Source organism: Protopterus annectens, chromosome 12.part0, assembly GCF_019279795.1.
Source record: "Protopterus annectens isolate FY-2018-M chromosome 12.part0, PAN1.0, whole genome shotgun sequence".
NCBI lineage: Eukaryota > Metazoa > Chordata > Ceratodontiformes > Protopteridae > Protopterus > Protopterus annectens.
Window position 1 is genome coordinate 291040936 of NC_056746.1, and position 21122 is coordinate 291062057.

At 41.6% G+C, this 21122-nt stretch overlaps 1 protein-coding gene across 4 annotated transcripts in view; it reads right to left on the reverse strand.

Moving 5' to 3' along the window:
- The window catches only part of PTCD1 (pentatricopeptide repeat domain 1), a 465981-nt gene that overhangs the window by 108909 nt on the left and 335950 nt on the right, over positions 1 to 21122 (reverse strand). For all 4 annotated transcript variants that reach the window (XM_044089358.1, XM_044089361.1, XM_044089359.1 and 1 more), the window contains exon 5: positions 1559 to 2320. In XM_044089358.1, coding sequence (XP_043945293.1) covers positions 1559 to 2320 — 762 coding nt within the window. The remainder of the gene's footprint in view (positions 1 to 1558; positions 2321 to 21122) is intronic.

The following is a 21122-nucleotide window of genomic DNA, read 5'->3' on the forward strand; positions in this document are numbered from 1 at the left end:
GTTGGTAGCTCATGAAACACCAAAAGTGTGATAAGAGAACTTGGGACACAGGTGGACAGTAGTCTCTCCTTTGATAACCACATCGTCACAGTAGTCAGGAAATCCTTCTACGTGGCACACCTCATCACAAAAAGGTTCTCCTGTAGAAAAAAGGAGGTAATTGTTCCTCTCTACTCATCTCTCATCAGACCCATTATAGAGTACAATGCCCCATTTGCCATATATCTCACAAGACACCTACAACAATTGGAAAGGCCACAGAAATAGCTCACTAAGAGAATTACCACAGCCTCAAACAGATGCCATACACAGAGTCTCAAAAAATTCCAGCTCTACTCTGTTGCATATCGCCTACTCGGAGGCGATCTCTGCCTAACATACAAAGCTATGTCAAACCCAGAGTTGTTGGACATGCTACACTTAAAGAAATCCCAATCTCTCCATACCACACGCTCCAGGGACCTAAACCTTGTCACCACAATAAACAGAACATGCTGGAGGGATAGATTCCTGTCCAAGAGACTTCACATACCCTGGAACAAACTACCCATTCATGTCAAACAAAGCTCCTCATTAGCCCTCTAAGAAAAATCTTGACGACTGGATGGGAAATAGAAAATTCACCCCGGGGATCACTTCTGTGGTACTGCTCAACAGGTGCACAGGAAAATAATTTTCTTGGGTGGCGAAAGCCAGGGAACCTTTTTGGCTAAGTTTATATAGGCCCCAGGGCTGATAGCCTAGTACCTACATATGAACTGTCTGGGTCCCATTTGAAGAAAGGTAGTGTAGCAGCATCTTGCTTTATCTGCATACATACATAAATGCACACACATTCTACAGTTGTTCAATGTAAATGTATACTTTTTCAAAAAAAAAAAAAAAAACAAAAAGTAAAAAATTAATTACCCCGGACGTATATTCCAGAAAGAAACTGGTATAATTTGCTGCTTTCTGCTACTATACTACCCCCAATCAGCAACTTCATTACATACACCCTGGATATGTACGCCATCATACTTTGGCAACAATACCTCAAGGAGTGTTAGCTACTTTCCTCCTCCTTAGGCAGCCTTAACGTGCAAGCCATCAAATTTGCTTGTGTACAGGGTAACATATCTGCTCAGATAGCTGCACTCTGTACCTGCCTTTTTCGGCCCACTGGCCTCCAATGGAGCCAAATGAGAACAGCAAAGACATATCCAGCCTGTGAGACATGACAGAAAGCCAGTAGTCACTTCACCTCATCTCCCAAGGTGGCTCCACTGAAACTCAGTTCTCAGAAATAAGGACACTTATCTGAACCTGCGTCAGAGAAGTCAAGGCTTTAAACTCTGTACTAACAGAACTAGCAACTGAGTATACATACAGCTGTACAAAGATGGGATACCAGAATAACAATGTAAAATATAATTTACATTATATTATGACATAATTGTACCTGGTCCTTAGATGTCAACTTTTCATCAAGAATTGTACCTGGATTACTAAAGGCTACTTATCTAACTTTTAAAAAGGTACAAAACTATTTAAGTGTTTTTAAGATAGACTATCTTACTTTTGCATCTTCCAGATTGCCCAGCTTGCTCTTCTTCCTTATCAAAGCATTGAAGAAAGAGACATCCGATTTGATCTTGTGCCTGCCCATTTCAGTTAATAACAAAGATTCAGTATCACTGTTCAGCTCAACTATGTCAGCCAATAAAGTGAATGTTTTTATATCTGGCTTCACTTTGTTCTCCTTCATGTTTTCGAGAAAACCTTCCATATGCCCAATGAGAGCAAGCCTATCAGAAGATGTTGTCACTTCCCCCAATGAAATTACATCTTTTATATGTTTGTATTCAAGGAGGTTAGGAAGAGATGCATCAGATCTTAAATCTTGACTAGTTTCAGATGGAGTAACAAAACTTCTGTTTACAGGAAGCAACTCCAAATTGAGGCACTCCGAATGGTTCACATCAGTACTTTTTACAACTGAATCAGTTTGATCTTTACAGTCTATTTCTTTATCATTTTTATTTATCATATCATGCCCTTGTTCTTTGGAACAGTCTGAAAAGATCTGCATTTCCAGTGCTTCAACATCTGCTGCAGCTAACCTTGTATTGTCATGCTTCTTCTCCATCTTCCCTTTAAGTTTTTGATCCCTCTTTTGTTTTCTTAACTGTAACTCTGGGCTGTGATCTTCATCATTTCTAAGTAACAAGCGAGAGGCTACTGCCAGGTCTCCTATTCCACAGTCACGTGTCGCACGGAGTAGCAGGTTATAGCTGTAACAGTCAGGCTTTACACCCATTTTCAACATCCATCTCCACACCTGTTTTGAATATGAAATAAATAAAAAAGATAAATAGCATACATGTCAGTGGTTATTTTATGCTTCATAAAGTGATATAAACTATACATACTGGTTTATGTACCTTCCTTTACAAGTCAGTATGTCAACAATTCTGTAATTGCTTTTTGACAAAACCCAAAACTCCTTGACCCAATAATATGCCAAAAGCACAAACAATGAATTGGTATCTATAAAGAAAGGAGAGGTATAAAAAACAAAAAAACAAAACACTGAAAATAACTAAAGATTGGGGGGTGTGGCCAAGATGGCTAACTGAGAGCAGCAACTAGTGAAAGCTCTGTTACTAAAAACTTTTCTCTGACAGAAAATATAATTAGAAAAATAAATTTTGGAGACACTTTTAGCGAATTTTATTCACTAATGGTCAGATAAATGATTTACAGCTTCAAGTTCTTCAAAAGCTGTAATTTTCCGGTCAGGATTTCAACTGATTGCTTAAAAGAGAAGAGACTTCAACATGAACCATTCAAGAAATGGTAATCAGGATTCGTGTGTTAAAGACATCCAGTCAATAATACCTACTGTACAGGATATATTACTTAAAATGGACAAACTGAATACCAAAATAGAATGTTTCAAGGAAGAGTCCAAAAAGAAGTTGGAACATTTAGAAATTCTAGTGAAACAGAGTGCACAAATTTGCAGTATGGAAGAAATTTAAATGATCATGAAGGGAGAATAACTGAAGGTAAGGCTCAGACTGAATTTCTTTTACAACTAACTGTCTCATATAAAGTTGATGATTCAGAAAATAGACAAAATAACATTAGAATTTATGGTACACTTGAAAAATATGAAGAAGACAATGTAATAAACTTAACAACCTGGCTACATAAAACATTAAATCTATCTGAAACGCTATCTTTTGGAATTGAAAGGGGCACAGAGCCCCTTCAAAGAAGGAAAACTCACCACCACGTTCAATTATAATTAAGTTTATGTCCAGCTTAAAAAAAAGATCAAATATTAAAAACAGTGTGGTCCAGCTAACCTATCAGAACAGGTGAACATGTAAGTCACATTTGACAATGACTATTCCATTAAAGTGATGAGTAACAGAAAATCCTGCTTACCACTGATTAAGGAACTCAAAAAGAACAATATTAAAGCCATTTTGGTGTTTCCTGCAAAGATCAAATTATTTCTTTTTGAAGAAGAACCAAGAGGATTACTGGCCTCAAACAGTTGCCCTATGCAGCACGACTGAAAAAGCTAAGACTGTTCTCTGTTGCATACCGTTTTCTCAGAGGCGATCTCTGTCTAACGTACAGAGCCATGTCCAATCCAGAATTGTTGAACATGCGCCATCTTAGCAAAACCAAATCTACTCGAGCTACACGCTCTAGGGATATAAACCTCAACACAACAATGAATAGAACATGCTGGAGGGATAGATTCCATTCGCAGAGACTTCCCTTACTATGGAACAGGGTCCCGATCTACATAAGTTAGAGCCCCTCACTATCAATCTTCAAGAGGAACCTTGATGAGTGGATGGGTAACAGAAAGTTCACACCGGGGATCACACCAACAGCACTACTAGATAGGGGCCAAGGGTACTAGCTGCTAGTACAAGGGTCTAGGGAACTACTAAAGGGGCGGTGAATACCGCACAACGTGGCTGGGCTAATATATGCCTTCGGGCAGATAGCCCAGTATCAACCTATGAACCTATAAGAAAGTAAAATAGTTGACACTGAAAGAGGCTTCCACTTTTGTTAACAAAATTAAATCCTTAATAATACAGAAGAAATAGATTGGAAAAAAATTTCTCAAGAGCTGAATTCCAGAAAAACTGCTTCTAAAATGAAAAAGCTTCAAAACAAGTGACTTTTATTCTCTGATTGCAGGACATTTATTTTCTGAAAAAAGAAGTTATGTACTCACCATAATGTTCCATCTGAGTAATTACACTTCATTTTTCTGCAACCAGTGGGTGTTCGGATCTGAGCCGGCAACTTTACAAGCATCTGCTCCAAGCTCCTCCCCCTTATCCATAACCCATCACCATCTCCTACCTTCCCTCAGATCGAGTTTGCCGCAACTCAAACCAATCAGCAACTCAACTTAGCATAAACCATACATGAAAAAACTCATGAGAAGTTTCAGGGGAAGGAGGGTGGGAAGGTTGCAGAAAAATGAAGTGTAACTACTCAGATGGAACATTATTTTTGAGTACATAACTTCTTTATCTGAAGTAGTTAGCTTCATTTTATCTGCAACCTGTGGGACAGAGTCCCCAGATACTCAGACTCCTGGGGGGCCCTCATGGAAGGATATTCCTGAGCACCACAGAGCCGAAGGATGCTCTCCCTCTGGAGATCAAATCCAACTTATGAGAAAAGAAGGTATGTGACTTTGCCCAAGTTGCTGCCAGACAAATGTCATCCAATGAGACCCTAGGCCAAAAGGTAGCAGAATTTGCCTTATATCTGGTAGAATGAGCTTTAACAGGACCAGGTGGAGACAAACCTTTGTCTTTGTAAATTTGCAAAATACATAGTGTAATCCATCTAGCTAAGGAAATCTTGGAGATGGCTTTCCTTAAAAAGGGCTTAGAAAAAGACACAAATACCTGGTCAGACTTACGGAAGGGCTTTGTTCTATGTAAATAAAAATGAAGTTGTCTATGAACATCTAGCAAATGCAGTTTATATTCACCCTTGTTCTGAAAATTTGGAAAGAAAACAGGCAGGTTAATTGTTTGATTAATGTTCGATTCAGAAGCCACTTTTGGTAAGAAAGAAGGGTTTGTACGGAGAGAAACCCTGTCCTTATGGAAGATCAAATAAGGGGGCACAGCAGACAAAGCCTGAAGCTCAGAAACCCTTCTAGCCGACGTAATGGCCACTAGGAAGGCTGTCTTCCATAAGAACTTAAAATCCACTGATGCTGCAGGTTCAAATGGGGGAGCAACTAAAGCCTGGAGAACAAAGGCAAGGTCCCAAGGAGGGACAGAGTCCTTAATTGGAGTACGTAAAAGAAAGGTGCCTTTAAGGAAAGCCTTACAAAGTCTAGAAGAGGCCAGGGCATTCATATTTTCGCCAACGTGGAAATTAGAAATAGCTGCCAGTTGTACTTTCACCATGGAGGAACTAGCCCCTTGCTAAAAAACGCTGGCTAAGAAATCCAACACTGCAGAGACAGGGGGCTGTAAAAGGATCCAGGTTTCTCTGAGAGACCCAAATAGAGAATCGTTTCTATTTACTGTGGTATATCTTCCTAGTGGAAGCCTTATGAGACGCCACCAGAATAGTTTTCACTAAAGACGACAGACCGGGAGTCCAGGCAATCAAGGGAACTGGAGCAACCAAGCTGTCAGCTTGAGGTTGTCCAGGTTGGGTGGACAGGTGCCCGAGGGATGAGAAATGAGATCTGGGCAGGGATCCAGAATCCAAGGAGGAACTAGAGCATGAGACAAGAGGAAGGGGAACCACACTTGATGAGGCCAGAACAGGGCAATGAGGATCACTTTGCACCCCAGTCAACAAGCTTTCTGAAGAAACTCCGGAATGAGTGGTAACTGGAAATAAGTGCACAGTAACTCGGGAGGCCAAGCATGGACTAGAGCATCTCTGGGCAGATCTCCTGGTGAGGGAATCAGAGCGAAGAACTCGATGCACTTCACGTTGGAAGGAGATGCGAAGAGATCGCAGCAAGGCTGTCCCTACGCAAGGAATATTTCCTCCACTACTGACTGTTTCAGAGACCACTCGTATGGCATTAGAATAGTCCGACTCAATCTGTCCACTAAAATGTTGGAGCGTCCCGGGATGTGCGTTGTAAGCAGAAACTGACTGGTGGAGATCGCCCACTCCCACACTCGCATGGCCTCGCGACACAGAGGGTAAGATCTGGTTCCTCCCTGTTTGCTGATGTACCAGACAACAGACATGTTGTCTGACTGAATTGCAATAGTCCCCCGAGGAGAACAGTGTGGAAGGCTTGCAACGCTAAAAGCACTACTCATCTCCAGAACACTGATGTGCAATCTGGTCTCAATCTGGGACCACGGCCTTGGACCGTCCTCCCCAGATAATACCCCCCTCACCCAAGCTGGGAGGCGTCTGTGGTCACTGTGGCTTGAGTTGTGGGTGAAACAAATGGGCCTCCCACTGCAATCAACGGGGATTGGAGCCACCAGAGGAGTGACGTCCTGCAGGCTTTGCTGATTTGAATTGGATATTCCATGGGGAGATCTAGCCAAGGCCACTGTACGGCTAGAGTCCATTGAAGAACACGCATGTGAAGACGTGCACAGGGGAGGATAGAGATTGCTGCAGCCATAGAGCCCAGGGCTCTGAGAACATCACCAGCCTTCTGTAACCTGGGGCCAAGAAGTATTGATACATGAGCCCATAGACTCTGAACCCCGCCTGGAGTTAGAAAGACTTTCAGTTGAAGGGTGTCCAGCCATGCCCCGATAAAGTCCAATATCTGTACTGGGTCCAAGATGGACTTGGAAACGTCTGCAAGATGAAGGAAGGTGTCTCTGGCTTGGCAAAGAAGACACCTGGTGGAAGCAGTGAGGAGCCAATTGTCTAGGTAAGGGAATACCTGAATCCCCTGAAGCCTCAGGAGAACCGCTACAACTGCCATTACCTTGGTAAACACCCTGAGGGCTGTAGTGAGACCAAAGGATAGGGCTCTGAAGTGGAAATGACTGGCTTCCAGCCAGAAGTGAAGGAATCTCCTGGAGCATCTGTGGATCTTGATATGGTAGTAAGCGTCCTGGAGGTGTATTGAGCACATCCAGTTGCATTCTCGAAGATAAGGTAGAATGGACTGCAGGGTAAGCATCCGTAATTTTAGTTTGGCGACAGCCAGGTTTAAGGTTGACAGGTCCAAAATGGGTCTGAGGTCCCCTGTCTTTTTTGGCACTAAAAAGAACCTGGAGTAAACGCCTGACTCTGACTGATCGGAGGGGGGGGGGGGGCAGTTCGATGGCTCGTTTGTGAAATAGCTTGGCAATCTCTAGCGCTGCTGTCTCCCTTTGAGCAGGTGGGACATCTGGGAGGAGCTTTGGTTGGATCAGAGGGGCAACAAACAAGATGGTGTAACCTCTGGATATTATTTGAAGCACCCAACGATCTGCAGTTATGGACTCCCACGCTGTTGGGTGCAATGATAATCTTCCCCCGACTGCCTCCAGAGTAGGACAGTCGGGCAACCCCTAAGGGCTGCTGCGCAGGCCTGTCCGAGAAGGGCTCCTTAGACCCAAAGTTCCTCGACAACCCTCCACCTCTGGGACAGCTTCTGTCATGTCCCCCTCTGCCTCTAGGGGACGAGTTGTCCTGAGAGTCCCGGGAAAACTGTGATTTCCGGAACCACATCTTCTTTTGCACTCTCTGAATCCTGGAAAAGGATCTTTGAGAACTACAGAAGCGGATTCCGATGGCAGACATGGTCTTCCAGTCTTTTTCACTCTGGACAAGGGTGTCACGTACAGAACCATCGAAGGGAGCATTCATAAAAGACGCCTTGAAGGGGTCCGCAAACTGGCGCAGTCTGAGCCAAGTGTGTCACCTCATAGCTACGATGGTCCCAGCTGCCCTAGCTGCTCCTTCCATAGCATGGGAAAGGAGGCGCATGGACATGTTTGATACTGACTTCAGAGTCGACATTTTCACGGAGAACAGGCGCCTGTCCTCCTGTGACAAAGACTCCTGGGGTGAGCCAGCTAACTCTGTGACTAGGTCTCGCTGCAGTCATATAACATGTGCCAAATAGTTCAGCACTCGGATGGAAAGCGTCGCTGAAGAATATACTCACTTCCCAAATCGATCCACCGTCCTGGACTCCTTGTCCGGAGGGTGGACCGAGGAACTTTCCTGAGCCAGTTCCTTCTTGGTGGCTGCTGCAACCACCATAGCACCCACGGGGGATCCCTTATACCATGCCTGTCTGTCCGAGCATGGAGAAAGAATGTTTTCCGGGTGCTTAGGTATCAGATCTATGGTGTCAGGCTCCCTTCCATGCCAACCTGGTGATAAGATCCACCAAGGGATAAGCCAGACGGGACACCCAGGACGTAGATGGGCCCGTGCCAAAAGCCTCCAGGAACACTGATTCATCCGTAGAAGGTTTTGGGGCTGACCAACCTCCCCTCTGATGGAGGATCTCCATGATGTCTCCAAAGGAGACATCCTCAGGAGGTGACCTGGGGGAACCTTCTCCTTCATCTAAATCAGTGTCTTCTGTCAAGGACTCAGGGGAGTCCAGCTACCTCCTTTTGCACGTGTGCTTACGAGGACCCTCTTCAGTGGGACTCTCTGAAGAGGGCTCGTGAGCCATGGGTGGTTCCCTCTAGGGGAACCGCCTACGGCTCCTCTAGCACAGGCTGTCCCTGAGATAGGCTGAAGGGAGTCGTAACCGAATCCGAGGGAGTCTGGGCGGAATCCAAGGAAATAGGCTGGGGTCTTGATCCTTGACAGAGAACCCTCGCCACCATGTCGAACACCGATGGAGAGCGCACCTCCTTAGCACCCAACAAGGAGGAAGCCGTGAGGATCAGGGCCGAGGCTAGGGTAGCTGGAGCTCCGAAGGAATTGCTCGGATCCGACAAAGTCAGAGCCGAAGACACCTCCATCCCCTCGGGTCCAACTCCCCGTCCTCGGCCCCGAGAGCTGCTTGCTGCTTGGATCCGAATTGGTCAGATCCGAGGAACTCAAGGTAATCACCGGAGTAGAATTTGGAGGAACCATTGGCGCCGGATCCCCAGCTCCGAAGATCCTCGGATCCATAAACCCCAAAACCATAGGCCAGATCGGGGAAGGAGAAATCGGATGAAAGGAGGGCATAGAGTTCCCCCCTCCAGAGGGAGAGGGGCCTGGTAAGACTCCCATCTGGATTTGGATCCGAATAAATCTCATCATCCTGTCCATATCCATTTCATAGAGGCTCCGAGTCGAGTGTGAGGAAGCAACCGACTCAGATCTGGCTGGTCGCTGAAGATCTGGAGGAAGGCCTTGGCTCCGAAGGCTCCATCAGCTCCGGGGGAGTGGAGCCGATTAGACACAGGTTTTGATACCTTGGAAGGCGGGCTGCTGAAGGACTGCCGGATCTGGAGATCGTTTACAGGACCTATCCCTTTTCTTCTATCTGTCTCTCCTGTCTGAATCTTTTCTCTCACCTCTCCCCCCTTTGGCATCCTCTTCAGCAGGTCTAGCAGGAGGTGGCGTCCCAGCCTGAGGGGGGGGGGTTGGGTGGAAGTTGCCGAGGCTGAAGAATCCAACGTGGAAGCAGGGAGCAGGCCTTTAGCCACCAGTTTGGCCTTCCTATCCTTCAGGGCCTTCGGATTGAATCCAGCACACACACTGCACTGGGCGGATAAATGAGATACTCCCAGGCAAACAACACACAGAGTGTGACCATCCACTGGTGAAAGCTTATGGCCACACACTGTGCATTTTTTAAAAGTAGGTTTCAGCTGATCCGACATCTTCCCACACACAGCCACACCTACCAAACCCCAATACACTATGATCACGCACACCTATAGGGAAGGGAAGGGCCTACACAACAACTACGTGACAAACTAAACTGAACTAAAAACTTTTTTTTTTTAACTGACGAACAAGCGTTTAGGGGGAGGAAAGGGAGCTAACGAGAAACTTTCTCACTCACACAAGAAAAAAAAATAGTATCCCCAAAAGCACTTACGAAAACCCTAAGGCTCAGAGCTACAGAGACGATGATGCTGATGCACGAAGCAGCAAACGAGATCTGGGGGAAGGTAGGAGATGGTGATGGGTTATGGGTAAGGGGGAGGAGCTTGGAGCTCGGAGCAGATGCTTGTAAAGTTGTCGGCTTGGATCAGATATGGATCCGAACACCCACAGGTTGCAGATAAAATGAAGTTAACTACTTCAGATCAATAGATTTACCCTGTAAGTAAAGGATTTGTATTGGCCTTTCAGCTCCAAAACATACATATGTATGTATTTATATTTTATGCTAAAATGGTTAGTTTTACTGTTTTATGATACATACAATGAAACATTTAATATATTTCTTTTAATTAAATGTACAAATGTACTTATAAATGTTAAATACCTCATGTAAAGAATGCCATTAAATTATAAGTAACAGAATTGTTAAGTTTAAGACTATACACGTTAAGAATTTTATTTTACTCGTTTAGCTTTGCTTAGTATGTAACATTGCTGGGTTAACTGAATGTCAGATCCAAGTAATATGTTAATTAGAAGTGCTAATTGCTTCATAAACATGTGAAAGGAATGCGTTACACAGGACAAAAAAAATCACCAGCACTTTAACACTTAAAAAGCTTATGAAAAAAAGAATGTTCCAGTTGTGTGAAAATGCTTGATTCTTGCTTGCCTTGCTACACAGCTGCTCCTTGAGCTGTTTTGATGAAAATCTAGGTCAATGTTTATCACTGATGTCTGTTAAAACAAGAAGGAACTTTTATTTTTTTCTCTTTTTTCAAGTATATATGTGAGAAATCTACTCAAAATAACATTTTTGAATATTTATTTAGAATTGAAGAATTGGTAAGACAAAAGCTATAGTAATGTTTTTATATCGAGCTGTTACTGACATATCATTTGTTTATGTTGCTGAATATTAATAGCTTATACTGTAGTGTTATTAACTCTAACTGTACATACTAAGGGAAAGAAGTAAAGTTAGATGTCTGCTACTGATTAGAATAGTTTAAAAGAATTAAGAAGAATGAGGAACTTGCAGAGGAAATTAGCAGCTGCTGTTTGCAGCAAGTTGCCATTTTCACATGCTGTAATCAAATTCTAATGTCAGATTGTGAAGCTTAGATCAGAACAGCAGCTCACAACAGCTAAAAACATATATTCAAATTAAACAAGCAGGAATTATTTTACATATAGGCAAACTTACTTGCAATAATGGAATTAATAAGAAGAGTAAACATCTTACGAAAAATATGCAAATCCAAAAGGAATGATATCAACTAAGTAACATTAACAAAAAACAGTACCAGTAAACAGGGCCGGTGTTAGCATTTTGGGGGCCCCCAGCAAATGTCAAGTTGGGGGCCCCCCCTAGGCACTTCCAGTATAAGTATCATCCTAACAATGCCATCCATCCTAAGCAACCTTTTATTTCATGCTGCAAACTTTTAGGAGTAGTATCCACAGACAGAACTGCAGCTACAAGCTTTTACATTACAACAGGCCTATGTATCACACTATCACTATGTTGAGCTGTCTAACAATGGAACAGTTAGAGTTACTGGCACTAAGTTGCAACAGTGATACATTGCAACAAGTCTATGTACAGGTCTGGACTTAAAGTGAAATGATGACTGGACCTACATTTCAACCCCCCCCCCACACACACACACACACGCCAGTCCTCACCTCTGAGTCCTTCTCCTTTTGGGCTCCCCATACCATCCACATGCTTTTTCTTCCTTTTTCTCACATTTTGCCTTACTCTAAGCTTTTTCAAGAAGCCATAACTTTCTATATGCTCTGAAGTACATTTTACACAACCTTTTCATCCAATAATAGCTTGAACAGAAATTATGATTAAGGAAAGAAATTCACTGTTGTGGTTCAGCTTTAGTTTTCCTTGCATCCTTCAACACACCTTTCCTGAACAAGACAGCCCAGTAATAACCATTTAGGAAATAACTCAAGTCAGGGCCCAAGAAGCCACAGCTTTACAGATGGTCTGGGATGCATTTTAGAGCATTTTCTTAACATTTTACTCCAATGGTTGCCTAAATAAAAATTATGAAGAAAAAAAGAATTTCAGTCTTTTTTTTCTTTCAAGGCATAATTTGTGCCCAAGGTTTAATTTTCAAAGCTGACAAAATTGTAGCTTACAGTAAACTAACAAGCCAGTAGTTGGGAGAATATGTAAGTCTCATCTGGAAATACTGCCTACCTCCCTAACCCTCTAAAAAAGAAAAGTCACTGCCTATGCATCCCTCTGGTGTTAGACTGGGATGAAAGCAGAGATTTAAATTGCCTTTGTCATATATTTCAAGTGACTGATATACATATACACAGCATGTTCTTCACCCCAGCCGTCAAAGGTAGCCACATGTATATGAGCCTAGTACGTGATTATGAGAATGATTTTAGTAATATTCAAATTTGTTGCTCCTAGACAGTACACCTCTCTTACACAAGCTATTGTAACCTTCTTTGTACACCTCTGAGGTCTGTGAGAAACACTGCCCTCAGCTCAAACACAAGCTATAATGACTTCATGTGTGCACCTCTAAGGTTTGACTGTGATGAAAATTAAAGATGTAATATTCATACAATCTCTAACCCCTCATAACCCATAGCAGCTTTATGTACACACACACACACATTTGAGCAGGGCTGGTTTTAGAATGGGTGTGGTTGTAAACAGAGGCTATTATTAGCTTTATCCTAAAAGGGTCATATTTCAGCACTATTCAGGTTAAACAGCGTATTAAGAAAATTGATACATTTTTTAAGCAACAGCTTTGGTGGGGGCCACCACAGATTCAAGGATGATAAACAGAGTCCCCATTATCCATTTATACAGTCTGGTGAGTGGAGGCAACCAGACTCCAAGTGTCTGAATGTTCTGTGATATATGTTATGTCTTACTTTCGAAATATAATTACTTGTTAGGTACATTTTTTACTGATACACAGAAGAATAATGTCTGTGTCCTGGCATTATTGGGTGCATGCACAGATAAAAATCAATGATGTTTTTTACACACACACACACACACACACACACACACACACACACACACACACACACACACACACACACACACACACACACACACACAAACATGCATAAGCCACAGCAGTACTAGTTATGTACTTATTTCAGCAAACAGCAATGCCTTGTGCAACACTGGTACTGCCACACCAGATTAGTCACTGCTGTTTAGCAGTCGTCAAACAGCAGAAGCAGTAAGATTTATTTCATCGAGGAGTAATGCATACTTGTCACTGTCCCTACTTTCACAGACCTTCCCTGATTTTGTTCATACTTTTGCTTTATCCTTCGTAAAAAGTCTGATTTGCTGGTAAATCATTCAGGATTACAAACAGTTAATCAATCCAGACATCTGAGTTTTATACTTATTGTCCAAAAATAGATGTTGATGCAAAATATGTTATTCTAGTAACTTTTTAAGTGAATTAGAGAAATATTTAAACGTATTTATGATTCTGAGCATTTATTCTATTATTTTTGGGATTGTACTGAATTCTTAAGCAAAGAAATTGAGTTATAATATCTGGTGTTCTGGTATTATTTATAAAACTACCTGAAAGAGAAACTATCTCTGATGATCGGAAGCATCAGCTCTTCTTAAAATCCAAAGTTTGCACTGAGGTAAGTCACTCTGGGCTGCTGATCCCTCTAGTGCTTATACTGTTCATGTTCATTATCATCTTCATTCTAACAGGGTCATATCACAGCCCTGTTCATGTTAAAGAGCATAATTAGGAAATTAATGCATTTTTCATTCCTCATTTTTCCCCCAATCAGCAGCAGCTTTTGTGGGGCCCCCCACACAAAGATGATTAAGGGGGCCCCCTGCAGCCATGGTTTTGCAGGGACTAAAAGCTGACTATGTGGTTAGTTATAGTGGAGAAAATGTCCAAAAGCAGGGTTTAACTAAGCCAGGAGCACTATGTCAGTAGTAAAATATTTAATGGCATTCTGATGCCTGTTACTTGACAAAACATTGTTACTACAACCAGAAATATCTTTGAATTTTAAAGGAGATATAAATAAGAGTTATTACCCTCATAGTTTATTAAGTATGCAAGACTGCTGCACTAGCTTTTGTTGGTTTTACAGATGTGACAAAATATCAGGATAAGATAACTTGCTGTGGTTGGGGGCCCCCAGCGACCGCAGGGTTCGCTGGTGCCTAAAACCGGGTATGCCAGTAAATTAAGAAATATATATACACACTGTAATCTCTAACAAACAGCTGATGATTAAATAGTTCTTTGATGGTGGATTTTAAAAATACAAGTTATATAAAATAAGGAAGAATATTAGTGAGCAAATAAAAGAGAAAAATATATTTAAATAACAAACTGCTTATAAGAAAGATACCCATTATATACACCTACATATGGCAGAAATGTGAATGTACAAAATCTCATATAATTTACATAGAAAATCATATAAAACATGTATTTATATATTTTCATATTCTGAAAACTGAAAATTGAAGCTTGGTCATGTGAACTTTGAAGCTTTTTCCATACTGTATGCTATTAGAGTCACTAAGGCTACCTGAATGAACTCATTTCATTAGTCAGAGCTGAAATCTGAGTACTATATTGTTGAATCAGTACATACATTTTGATAAAAAGTAAAGTAGATTTTTCAATATGTTTGAAACCGGGAAGGGAAAATAGGATTTGAATTAAGCATACTTGCAGCTTCTGAATACAATATAGACTGCATTTTTTTTGACTTCATAGAAATAGCAAGACATTCTCTTTGACCACAGTAATGTACATATTTGTACAAATTAGTTTAATAAACTAAAGAAAATTTAAATATTTTGATATTTACCATGTTAAGAGTGTTACAAAATTTTAATATATAGACACTTGTGATTTTAAAATTAATTCAGGGCTTTTGTTAGATCTATAAAATGTATATATCTTTTAGCATAACAAATACGTATGTGCATTTTGTATAATAGTTTAGAATAAAATTACTCGTCACCTCTAAGTTTACAGATATCGTTATCTCCTAAGGTCCCATTATGTTCTACTTATTTATTTAGAGATTTGGTTATAATAATGTTGGTTAAGCAAATAATTTAGAAATATTTAATGGATAATGTATGCTACTATTACATAAATAAGTATACAGTACAGTATTTGTTGGAGTTTTTAATATTTGTGATTGACAGAAGAGGATTATTAAACGTTATGTAGTAATGGGGAAAACAGTTTTATTTAGTTATATATTTTGCCATTTAAATCTCTTATTTTTTAACTCATATGTAACATTATATTAATTATTTGTAAGTCTCTGTAGCTTTTGGCTAGTTTTTTTTATTATTTTTAGGTATTGGTATGGTAGAGAGATATTATAACAGTTTGTCTATTTGACAGGCAAACTAGGAACTTTGTTATCCATGGTAGGATGTGTTTTATTAGTAATATATACAGCTACAGTTGTAGACTTGTTACTGTTTTTTGTTATTTATGAGTTTTAGTAGTTTAGTTTGCAGAAAGGAAGAATATAAAAATCTGGAATGTTAAGACAGAGTTGGAAGAATGCATTAGAGTCTTATATACAATTAAATTAATATGGTGGATAATTGTATCATATTATCTTTTAAATGATTTTTTTTTAAATACACAGTATATATTTAATTTATTGTCCACTAAAGTAAATTAATTAAAAAATGGCAACAAAAGGAAATCATTAATGAGATATCTAAAATTAGAGAAAACATTATATGCTTGCAAGAAATTCACTTGATAAAGATATATAACATTTAAATAACTTAGGTTACAAAATGTTATCATCTGCTTCTTTCAAAAAAGAGAAGAGGACTCCATTAATGATCCCAGTGGAATATATACATTTGTAATAATTAAATATAACAGCAAACTATACATTAGGTAGTTTTTACTGGAGCCATGGAATAGGTGCAAGAGTGGCTAAAGATCACTTAAATTTGCTGCAAAGTCACTGGAAGGGTAGTTTAATTTCAGTAGGGGATTTTAACTGTATATCCAGTAGAGAAGATGCAAGTAAACAGAAAAAGCTAAAATTCTGGCATCAGCTAAAGAACTAAACAGATGGATTAGTAAAAGAAGAAGATAATTCATTATTCTTATGCACATTGGATGTAAACTAGAAGTGATAGGATTTATGAATATAAAGATTTACTTCATATGCACACAGATTAGTATTAGGCCAACTGCCCATGTGGGCCATTTTAAGCATCAATTACCCCATGTGAGATCAAAGCCTGCACCTTATGTTTGTAAGGTAAACACCTTAACCATTATGCCAACTTCTCACCATAAGTTCATAATTTAGTGCCAGTCTAATTATCCTTGTAGGCCATTCAAAGCCTAGCCAATTACCCCATATAATATTCAAACCCTGCACCTTGTGCCTACAAGGTGAACACCCTAACCACTATGACAACATCCCACTCCAAGTGAATTATTTTAAAACTATTCATTGTCCTTTATCTAATCATAAGGCACTAAGTATTAATATATTGATGGATATAAGGAAATTTCAGATGTATAAAATCCCAGTACATATGATGAAATTAAAACAATTTATGAGTTACTTTAAGAACAATTCAAGATTTTTTTTTGTATTTGAATGATAATGGTCAGCTTAGTAAAGTCATATTATGAGACTCCTTAAAAATGCATATTAAATATAGAATGGGAAGATTGGGTATTAATAAAATGAAAGAGTAGGATAAAGAGCTGTTAGAAATTATACAAAGTGAGGTTTGAACAAACAAAGAAATTAGATAGTACTGAAGTCGTTAAAAATTAATAACAGAATATCAAACAGTTTTAATGCATAAAGTGAAGACAACTTTAGAAAAAATAAAATTGCACAGTTATGTGATGACTTCAAAAAATCTACATATATTAGCTAATAAAAGTAAGATGTTAAGAAAAAAGGCACAAATCAATACAATCCGAAATCCTCACACACAGAAGAAATTCTTAATATTTTTTTAAAAATTCCATGATGAGCTTAATAAAGATAAAAATAATCCCGATGATTACAAAACTGGCAAGTATTAAAAGAAAAATGTTACTGAGAAACTTAATGACCAACAGATGTTAAATAAGCTTAAAAAAGGAAAGATGGTAAAGCTCCAGGGGTAGATGGCTTAAGTATGGAATTGTCCAGTCTGCTTCCATTAAATATTTTTGAATTATTCTGAAACTGTCACTCAATAATTCTGAGTGACAAAATAATTTCTCCCTCATAGCAATTTTCTGCAATTTCACCTATACTTAAACAAGTAAAGGATAGGTTCATTTTTTTTCATATAGACCTATTTTGTTAGAAAAATATTTACTTCCATCTTTGCTATAAGATTAAGAGATACAGTAGATTAAGTAAGATAAAAAAGAAGTTATGTACTCGCCATAACGTTCCATCTGAGTAGTTCTACTTTATTTGTCTTCAACCTGTGGGATTTCGGACCCAAATTGGATCAGACATGGCCACATTTTCCAGCTATGGCTCCAAGCTCCATGCTCCTCCCCTTACCCATAATGCCCCCGTCTTCCTTCAGATCGAGTTTGCTGCCTAACAGGCATCAGACACCCAGCCCAATGAGACCTTATCATCAAACACCAATCATCACAGGAAGAACCTTAGCTGGATAGGAGCAAGGATCCCAACAATAACCGTTCGATACAAAGGACATGTCAAATCCCAAAGGATAAGGTTAGGGGGAAGGAGGGGTGGATGGTTGAAGGCAAATGAAGTGGAACTACTCAGATGGCACTTTATAGTGAGTACATAACTTCTTTATCTGAAGTAGTTTACTTAATTTGCTCTTCAACCTGTGGGACAGAGTCCCCAGCTACCTAACTCATGGGAGGCCCTCATGGAAGGATATTCCGGAGCACTGCAGAACCAAAGGATGCTTTACTCCTAGAGACCAAATCCAGTTTATAATGAAAAATAAAGGTGTGAGCTGAGGCCCAAGTAGCAGCTGAACAAATATCCAAAGAGACCCTAGACCAAAAAGCCACTGACGTAGCCATAGATCAGGTCGAATGAGCCTGCACTTTTCCTGGTAGACAAACCTCTTTCTGAATAAGCCCGACCCTCTAGCGACACTCTATCTTTATGAAAGATCATATAAGGGACTTTGATAGAAAGGGCTTGACACCTTTCTAGCAGACATGATGGGAACCAAGAAGGCAGTTTTCCAAATCAAAAATTGTAGATCCACAGATGCTGCAGGCTCAAAGTGGGGGGAGAAACCGATGCCTGCAACAGTAAGGTCAAGTCTCCCGGCAGAATCGGGTCCTTAACAGGGGGTCTGAGAAGAAAGGCACCTTTGAGAAAGGTTTTATAAAGTTTAGAGGAAGCCAATGAAGACATGTTTACCCCAACATGAAAATTAGAGATGGCTGCTAGTTGGACTTTCACCGTACAGGAACTAGCGCCTGTTGAAAAATGCTAGCCAGAAAATCTAAAACTGCCGAAAGCAAAGTAGTGAAAGGATCCAAAGACCTCTGATTGGACCATATAGAAAAGCGATTCCATTTACTACAATAGACTTTTCTGGTAGATGATTTATGAGCCACTACCAGAATGGACTTAACAGGAGATGACAGACCTGGAGTCCTAATAATCATGGGAACTGGAGCAGCCAAGCAGTGAACTTCAGACTGTCCAGATCTAGATGAGGGATCCCCGAGGGATGTGATAACAGATCTGAGACCAGATCCAAGATCCATGGTGGAACTAGATGAGACTTGAGTAAGGGAAACCAAACCTGTCGAGGCCAGAATGGGGCGATGAGGATCACAGTGTTCCCCAGCCTTGGGGCTTTCTGTAGAAACTTCAACATAAGGGGAAGAGGAGGATATGCATAAAGAGGCCCGGGAGTACAAGCATGAATCAAAGCGTCTCTGGGGGCTTCCCCGGCAGAGGGTTCAGAGCGAAAAAAGGAGATGTGAAGAGATCGCAGCAAGGAGGACCCCACTTTAGAAAGATCTGTTCCTCTACTGAAGGATTCAGAGACCACTCATAAGGCATCAAGATCGATCTGCTGAGCCTGCCCGCTAGAATGTTGGATCATCCCGGGATGTGCATTGCACCAGAAAACGGCCGGTGGTCACCCATTCCCACACTCTCATGGCCTCTCGACATAAGGGATAAGATCTGGTTCCCCCTTGTTTGTTGATGTACCAGAACACTGACATATTGTCCGTCTGAATTGCAATCGTTCCCACAGGAAGATGAGCATGAAGGTCCTGCAACGGAAGAAGAACCACTCATCTCTAGAACACTGATGTGCAGATAGGTCTTGGAAGGGGACCACATGCCTTGGACTGTCCTTCCTGAGCAGTGCCCCCCCCACCCTAATAGGGAAGCATCCGTGGTCACCGTGGTCTTGGGGAAAGCAAGTTGAAACGGCCGTCCCTTGAGGAGATCCGGGGACTGAATCCATCACCAAAGGGAGTCCCTGCACACTTTTGAAATTCTCACTGGAAAAGAAAATGGAAGGTCTAACAGTGGCCACTGAACCGCTAGTGTCCACTGCAGCACCCTCGTATGAAAACGTGCCATAGGAAGAAGATTTATTGTGGCTGCCATGGAACCTAGAGCCCTTAACACTGCTTCGGCTGTTGGTAAATGGGTTTGAAGAATGTGTAAGATGTGTAACCTCAAGCTGCATATCCTGTCTGACATGAGGAACACCTCACTTGTATTGTGTCCAGCCATGCCCCGATGGAAGTCTAAAATCTGAACTGGGAGAAGAGCAGACTTGTTTATGTTGATTGTAATGCCAAACTTGTTGGCAAGCTGAAGGAAGGTGTCCCTGGCCTGACATACTAGATGCTCTGAAGGGACAGTAAAGAGCCAATCGTCCAGGTATGGAAAGACCTGAATGCCCTGAAGCCTCAGGTGAGCTGCTACTACTGCCATTACCTTGGTGAACACCCAGGGGGCTGTGGTGAGACCAAAGGGGAGGGGTCAAAATTGGTAAAGATTGGCTTTCAGCCGAAAGCAAAGGAACCGCCGGGAGTGCCTGTCCATCTTGATGTAAAATACGTGTCCAGGAGGTCAATCGAGCACATCCAGTCTCTGGCTTGCAGATAGGGAAGGATAGATTGAATCATGACCAGCCGGAATTTTGTCTTGGTTACTGAAAGGTTCAGTTTGGACACATCCAATATTGGTCTGAGATCCCCTGTCTTTTTTGGCACTAAAAAGAACCTGGAATAAACCCCGGATCTGGACTGGTCTGGGGGACCGGTTGGATGACTCATTTTCTTCGCAGCAAGTCTACCTGCACTGCTGCCTCCTCCCGCTGCATGGGTGGAACATCTGGGAGGGCTTTGTTGGATGGAGGAGGATCCTTTAACGGAACAAAATATCCTCTGGATATAACTCGCAGCACCCACTGATCTGTAGTGATGGACTCCCATGCTAGTGGGTGAAGCGGCAAGCGACCCCTGACTGCCTCCAGAGATGGACAGCTGGGCAACCCCTCAGGGCTGCTGCCCGGGTTTATCTGAGTAAGGTTCTCAGGACCCAAAATTCCTAGGACCCCCTCTGCATCTAGGGTGGTGTCTATCATATCCCCTCTGTCTCTGGGGGAAGGCAAGTCCTGAGCATCCCGGGAAAAAGCCTGAGACTAGTGGAACCACATCTTCTTCTGGCCTCGCTGGTTCCTGGAAAAGGACCTTTGAGGCGGTGAGAAGCAGATCCCGACGGCAGACCGTATCTTCCCATCCTTCTCGCTCTGGACCAAAGTCTCTCTGACAGTCTTCCCAAAAAGGGAAGAACCATCATAAGGGGCGTTGGTAAAAGACGCCTTGAAGGGTTCCAAGAACTGACATAAGCAGAGCCAGGTGTGACGCTGGATGGCAACGCCTGATCCTGCCACCCGTGCAGCTCCCTCCATGGCACAGGAGAGCAAATGCATAGAAGTGCTGGCTACAGATTTTAGGGTGGCCATTCATGCATCGAACGTCTTCCTGTCCTCTGCCGACATGGATCCTGGGGTCGACCCCGTGACTTCCTTGACCAGATCTCTC